Source organism: Homalodisca vitripennis, chromosome 2 (genome assembly GCF_021130785.1).
Source record: "Homalodisca vitripennis isolate AUS2020 chromosome 2, UT_GWSS_2.1, whole genome shotgun sequence".
In the NCBI taxonomy this organism is placed as follows: Eukaryota; Metazoa; Arthropoda; class Insecta; order Hemiptera; family Cicadellidae; genus Homalodisca; species Homalodisca vitripennis.
In genome coordinates, this window is record NC_060208.1 from 9,769,119 (window position 1) to 9,776,625 (window position 7,507).

Genomic DNA, 7,507 nt, shown 5'->3' on the forward strand with positions numbered 1-7,507 from the left:
CATAAGAGTAAGTAAACAACTTAACTGCGGGAGTTAATGAGATTTATATATAAATATATAATAATATTTATATATTATTTATAATGGAGACGAACATAAATTTTACCTCAGCGTCTTGTGTGGTCTTCTGTTTTCTGCATCATAGGGGGGAATTAACTTTACCCTTTGCAGAATAATATGCACTGTATAATTTTTTACAAACCGGTTTCCTTCTTAGCTGGTAATACAATTTCTCATTATAAGAGAATTGTCATTAAATGAAGAAAATATTAAAGATATTAAGCATAAGTATTATTTATCAAATAATACTTCTTCAAGGTAGTATATACCATTCACTTATATTTACAAGACGCCGAGATAATTATTATAAGCACAGTTTACTTTGATCTATTTATTAATCTAGAGTTCAGTGATCTATGTTCTCACTACTCCACTCCAAAATCCGGACGTATTTTGTATTTTAAACCGACAAACAATTATTGGAAAATACTAGGATTGAGTAGTCAGATTTAGTTATTAATAAGGCATTCATTTGAAGAATTTTTGTGATCTCATTTAGAAATTTATATACGTACTAGTTGTTTCTCGCAGCTTCGCAAGCTTTTCGTTAGCTTTGCCCGTTTGTGCGCAGTTCTGGTTCAAGTGAATTATATTTCCAACGCCGTTGTAGAGTTTACGTTGTTGGCACTATCAAGACAATAGCACTGTCAAAAGTGTATAGTTTATAACTATTGTACAAGTACATGTACTTTATAATAAAGTGGTCTAACACTCAAGCTTTATCTTCAATCATAAATTTATTTTAAAGACAAACATACATCATAACTCAGCGCCTTCAAATAGTGTTTGAGTATTTATTATACGTAACTGTCTCGTAAGTGCAGTTTATAATGTGCAGGCGCTTTCAAAACTTTTATCTTTCGCAGCGCCGCTTGGTGGCGAGTTACATCAATCGGCATAACACATAAACCTTCTACCTGGAAAAATACATATACATACAAATTTCCATAGTGATTGGTCAAATAATTTCTTAGTATCAAGGCCATATATGCAAACATCCTCTTATATACATTTTTTTATACAAATTTTGATTTTGCAAAAAGTTGTTTTGCGTTATAAACATCATAACATCATTGCACCATTGTAAATACTCAAAATAATAAAGTTTTTACTATTACAAAGTACAGAGGTTGCGCGCATAATTCCATATCTTGGGGTTTATTATTTAAATATTAAGAATAAATAATCCTACTATATATAAAATAAAACAGTGTTAGGTATAAAAAATACAATTATTATGTAAACACCCAAACTTTATTAAAAGGCAATTAAACGAAATGCAGGCTCTGTGTCGTCAGTGAATGCTACCTGGAAATTAAAATGTGCTTTAGTTATGGTGAACACGCAAACACAATGTGCAAATAGAAAGTTTATCTTTACTGTGGTATAATATCTTCTACATTTAATTAATAACGAGTCAAATAAAGTGAGGTCAAATGTTAATTTTGTGCAAACCCTTGCAATCGAAGTGAATTTTTACGTTATCTTCCCAAAAACCCTTTTAACTTTTAAACTTTTTAAATCATTATCTTGTATTTTAACGAATTGGTAGTACATATTGTAACATTGTTCCTCATTTTTTATAAACATGCGGCGACGCACGCAATTCCGTCGGGTTTCCATTAGTATGAGCACTTCTGGCTCGAGTAAATTAAATTTCCGACGACAATGTTGAGTTTGCCTTGTTGACACCACTGGTCAAAAAGTTTATATTTATGACCATTTTAATGTATTGGTCTTTAAGTTAAAGACGTATTTATTGTACCATAATTGATTTTTCCTTATTTTTCGATAAAAAAAATATATACACTCACAGATCTGAGAAGCCTACTTCTATAAATAGACAACTACTGGGTTTTTTAATGTATAGTAAAAGTTCGATGGTAACTGTCTTATATCTGGATGATTACAGTACTGACCAAGCACTGTACTATTCGCTAAAATGTAAATTTGAAAGTATATTTTACTAAAACTTTTAATTTTATTATCTGGATATTTCCTTAATCTGTGTTCAACATCGTTTGCAGAGAAGAATACAGCTAAGAAGTGTTTTTACTATAAAGTTTACCTTATACTTTTAAGCTATAAATGTAAACAAATTGAAAATTGTTGTTAAGTTAACTAAACATATGCTGGTACTGTAATGTTTACACAGAACAATTTATTATATTTAACAGGCTCTTTCAACTAATAATATTTGTTTGCCGTAACGCAACTGAGACTAAGGTGGTATTTTTCGCCACTTTAGACACCATTGGAACCTACCCCAGAGGGATTTCCCAAATAAGAATAGATATGTGAACCAGGGACCTTAAGAATGTCCATTTAAAATTTCAGTACAGTCGGTTGAATAACTTACAACACTTTCGCATTTATAAAATAAGGTTATTGTAAAGCACTTCAGATACTTTGAAATGGGAAAAAACATAAATTATGAAATGAATACTTACATAATATTAAAAACTAAAGCTAGTCCAGTTGTCCTTAGCTTTCATCATATAATCTGCGATACAACCCGCTACTTCATATCCCTTGAAACTTTTCCGCTTTTCTGAAATAATAAAATACAATTCAAATAATTAAAGTGTACAATTTCAAATAAAGACATAATGTCATGAATAAGATGTCATTTCAGAGTCAGTTCCCTTTCTTACTCTCACAACGTAAAACTATTCATCCTCAATGGAATCCAAGACATATGCCGAGTCGGTGATTATCGAATTATTTTCATATTTTATTATCACATTCTCTCAGGGGTTAATTTATTGAGATCGACCATCTAGTAATAACAAATTGTAAGGAAATAAGATGTCGACCCTAATATTTCAAACAGGTCAGAGCGTTTCAAAAGAATGCACAAATATAGTCATACTGTAGGACTAGCTTAGTCTTTCTTCAAATTGAGAAACACCTTTTTATCCTAATTTACTTTGATAATCGATACTTGAATTGCTTAGTTTGCAACCGCTTCTGAACAATGAATGTGCAGTGGTAATCAACGACCGGCGCTCTAATATCAGATCAGTACATTATATAGTTACATAATATTACTAATGACTAATTTTAGGTTATTTTTATATATCTTACGTTTTTCTGCACACTCCATTAACACTGTTTTCGCTTGAAGGGCCTCTTCAGGAGCGCGACCCTTCATCATGCTGTCGACCACTTCTGAGGACCTCTTCGTGTCCATCTCGCCGGACTCGTCCATCTGTCACATGTGTTCAAGGGTTAACAGTTAACAGGACTAGATTAATGTTCACATGATGCTAGCTTTAACATCTAGTGATGGATACATACTTACTTGGAACTATAAACAAGGTTTTTTGTATGATTTGGAATCATTTCAATGCTTGTAAAAGTATATTATCACTTTGTCTCCGTAAATTTTCTTAAAATTAAAACAGTTTTTTGCCATTTTAGAAAGGTTGCAACAATTTATTTTGTTGTTTCTGAAAATTTCTTGGTAGCAAGTATAAAAGAGTCACGCGGACAAAACGATCTGCTATGTGGTTTACTACTGTATCTCCTATTTATTACATTAATTAAACCATGAGTAATTTATATTATTTATAGGAGGACTATATGGTATGGTATATGCTAAAGTCAAGTCTGTTAAGTCTGGGGGTTTTAATTTTAAATATAAATAGTTTCTTAAATATGCCACTCTCAGAGTTTCAAGAGAAGAAATATAGAGCTCTTATTTCCCTTAACCAAACCATCTGTACTTCTAAAAATGGCTTGTTTTTCCTGGAGGATATCTAGCCCATACACAAAAACCGTCTTTTTGCGTGGTTTATTTCTCATCGTAATCTTGATTAGACCTATATTCTAATTTGGGTAGTTAAGGAAAGCAATGCAGGAATTGGTTGAGAGAATATCAACATTTCAATATAAAATGCGAGTGTATATTGTTTGCAATAAATATTGATACACAAAGTTACTTTCTTCTACTAGAATAGAACCCGGATATTTATTTAAAATTATATTGATACATTCTTTACCCGACAGAGTGGAACATGATTGAAAGGTTGGACACTACCTATTTGATGACAAGAAAAAATTCATCTATCTTCTTTGTAGTTTGGTGTACAATATAACTGTTTCGCAGTTATCGATTTTTATATTTCTAAAAAATGGGAAAATAATATTTAATTGTTGCATATTGGGGAAGAAAATACAGAAAATACTATTTGTAAATTAAAAGTTTCTTTTCTTAATAAGTACATTGGACAGACTATATTACACAAATTATGAATAAATTCAATAATTGGACAAAATTGTATGTTTATAGAAAAAATCTAAAAACTATACATTTTTTAGTCTAGCTCCAATTTGATACTTTAAATTTTCATGCATAAACTGTAACTAGTGAATTATTTTACTTACAAGTTTTAGAGCCTTCATGGCGCAAGAAACCATGCGCTGAAAAATAAAATAAACCATCTATGAATTTTTGAATCCATAACATGTACAATCAGTTGTCCAATTAGTGGGAACAAATTTAACAACTGAAATAGTATTAGTTTAAATGAAACATTTACCTTGCTTTGTACCATACTACTCGGTTTAAAAAAAAATTATAAATTCACAAGGGTTTTAAACTAATGCTTTAAATTTGGTTGTTAGTTATATCAATTAAAGTATATATATATTAATATCTATTAAATATTAATTCCGTGATATAAGAATCATACTTATAACTAATATAAAAATGAAACTAAACCCTTTATAGAATAACATATAGGCTATTATTTTTTAGACGTTTCAGCATAAAATCATCGCTAGTTTACAACATAATAATTGTTATATAATAAGAATTTTTGTTTCCTTTTTATATTAATTAAAAAGATTTGTAATTTAATGTGAACAATTTGTCTCGTTAAAGCCTAAATTAAATAAATATAGGGAAATATTACTAATTATTGTACCACTATGGTTGATTTTCATCTGCAGGCGTTTATTGTTTATTTAATTGAATTTCGTATAAAAATACCATTATAATTTTTCTTATACAAATAAATACAAATTCAAATGATATAAAGTATAAAATTCTAAAAAAGTAAAATATCAAATTCGAAAACACATAATTCTTAACGATTAATTGACTACAAATGATGAATAATAAAAGTTTCCAGGGTTGAGGTAAGTGTTATTGGTTAAAATTACTTTCTCTAAAGGAATTTAGTATAAATAATGCTCGTATTTGTATTACTTTTAAAATTTGCTAATTATCAAGGTTAACACTTAAAGACATTTCCTTAAAACGTAGAAAAATCGTTAACAAACTTCATAAATACGGTTTTGAAAAAATAATGCTGGAACAAAATTGTTTCTACCTTTAGGGACGCATTAATGGGCTGTAATTATTAAATGAAAAATTAACCTTGCCAAAAAAGTATCGCATCACCTTAGTATGAAGCAACTGTATTGTAGTAAGTGCACATGAAGGCCTACGGTTTTGCCAATCTCGATAGGCAATAAAAAAGTAATTTTTATACGAGCTTAAGCAAAATATTAAAACTAAAAGTATTATATCCTCATTACACTAAATTCAAACAGATATTACAAAATATTGTAGTCTTAAAATTTATTCTTAGTCCTTGCCTTGTATTGGTCCCGTGGATCAAATCTTTCCATACCCACTTTGTCCATTTCGGTCATTTCAAGATCCTCTGTAACAGAATAATGTAAAATTACAGCTATTTTACACTTTATATTTCTATAGCAAAAGAAATATTTAGCTTCAGTGAAAGTACTTGAAACTTTAACTGTTTAATTTTTATTTTGAAGAATAAAACCTTTTCAGAGTGCTTGGTTTAATTCATTAGTTTTTAATGAACTTTGGTTCCGTACTTGTACTGTGGACTCTGCATTACTGATCAAGAAAGTAGCCAGGAAAACATAGTGGGGGGGGGGGTCCCGACAATTGATATTTTCCCATTATGGACAGAGAGTAAGGGACCATTTTGTTCCTTAAAAAGTTCTTGACCCTTTTCTTGTTGGGAACGACATTTCAGCAGTGATACTGAAGTATTTAAATAATATTATCGTTTACTAAAACAGTAATTTGAAAAAAATAAACTTGGGGAGGGGTTTGAACCCCTTGGAATCTCTGGCTACGTTCTTGTTACTGGTGGTTATAGGCTACTGTCCCAGCAACAAATTGGATAATACGATCTACACATTTATTACAGATGAAATAGAGATCTTAAAGCCGAAAGTTCACATTTACATAAACACCTGAAATTTATAACACAAACACGACAAAGAAGAGAATTATTTTGAGTTTTTCCTAAATTATAATGATCTAGCAAATAAACCAATATGAGTATCAGATTTTGTATATGTCAAAATATTCAAATTTACTATGATTGTTAAACCTACAGGATTTACAGTTAGTTTTTGCTTTTGACTATGGTTTGACAGAAAGTAAAATTAGTTTAATTGTGTATGACTAAAAACCTACACTGTATAAGACATTGTACTTAACCCTAAAATCCTGTTTTAGCACTGTAACAATACTAGAATTGAATCAATCATGCTTTAAAAATGTCCTTATTAAAATTTGGCTTCATGTTTAAGCTGATGGTGATGAAATTAGCAAGTGTGTAGTTAATTATGGAAGGTTTAGGAAATTTAAAGAACTAAACTAATTATAACAGACTTACTCTCACTGAATCCCACTTCTTTCTTGCATTCCACGATTACCCTTTTGTATTCTTCTTGTGAAAACTCTGACTGAAATAATAAAAGTTGACATATTAAAGTCAATTAACAATTATGAAAGATTTAAAAATGTGGACTAAGTAAGAACGATTACATTATAAAGATGTTTTTGGTAATTGTGGTAATCTATAGACTTTAAAGCTACAACTACTAATTTTATTTACTATCTTACTGACACGTTGCAAACTTCGTAAGGAATATATATTTTAAACTTCGCATACATACATTTACGTTGTGTCAGAAGTTAGAAACTTTATTCACAAACGCGAGTGCCAGGATCAGAAGTGTACTAATATTCATGGTTAGCAACAGTAGACTACACTGCACGGTGTACAGGGGGTTTGGTATTTATACCACTGATGTTACTCCACAATACGTGTGTGTGTGTGTGTGTGTGTGTGTGTGTGTGTGTGTGTGTGTGTGTGTGTGTGTGTGTGTGTGTGTGTGTCACTCACCTGTTCCGCTGCCACTACACAGCCGAGTGCCAGGATCAGCAGTGTACTGGTATTCATGGTTATCAGCAGTAGACTACACTGCACGGTGTACACAGGGTTTCGTATTTATACCACTGATGTTACTCCACAATAAACTTGTGGAGTTTATTATTGGTTTTTTTATTGTTAATGATGTTTTGATATCTGCCGCGCTGTTTTGTGTATTAAATTGGGCAGTTTTTATTTGACCACTTTATAAAAACTTCTGACACCATTTCCTGGGA

General features: G+C 30.6%; 1 protein-coding gene across 1 annotated transcript; it reads right to left on the minus strand.

Moving 5' to 3' along the window:
• Nucleotides 1-1,296: 1,296 nt before the first annotated feature.
• LOC124356195 lies at nucleotides 1,297-7,307 on the minus strand. The gene is made up of 7 exons (XM_046807380.1): nucleotides 7,245-7,307; nucleotides 6,732-6,801; nucleotides 5,668-5,735; nucleotides 4,450-4,485; nucleotides 3,148-3,271; nucleotides 2,511-2,611; nucleotides 1,297-1,368 (listed from the first exon to the last, which is right to left on the minus strand). The coding sequence occupies exons 1-6, from the start codon at nucleotides 7,299-7,301 to the stop codon at nucleotides 2,517-2,519; spliced, it is 450 nt and encodes a 149-aa protein (XP_046663336.1). The 5' UTR covers nucleotides 7,302-7,307; the 3' UTR covers nucleotides 1,297-1,368; nucleotides 2,511-2,516.
• Between the last annotated feature and the right edge of the window lie 200 nt (nucleotides 7,308-7,507).

Bases quoted from the DNA above. Each gene is read 5' to 3' on its own strand.
- LOC124356195 (XM_046807380.1), bottom strand. From the start codon at position 7,301: ATGAATACCAGTACACTGCTGATCCTGGCACTCGGCTGTGTAGTGGCA. The intron at 5,736-6,731 runs GTAAGTCTGTTA...ATTCTGTTACAG, and splicing joins AGAAGTGGGATTCAGTGAGA to AGGATCTTGAAATGACCGAA. The intron at 4,486-5,667 runs GCAAGGACTAAG...TTTATTTTTCAG, and splicing joins ATCCACGGGACCAATACAAG to CGCATGGTTTCTTGCGCCAT.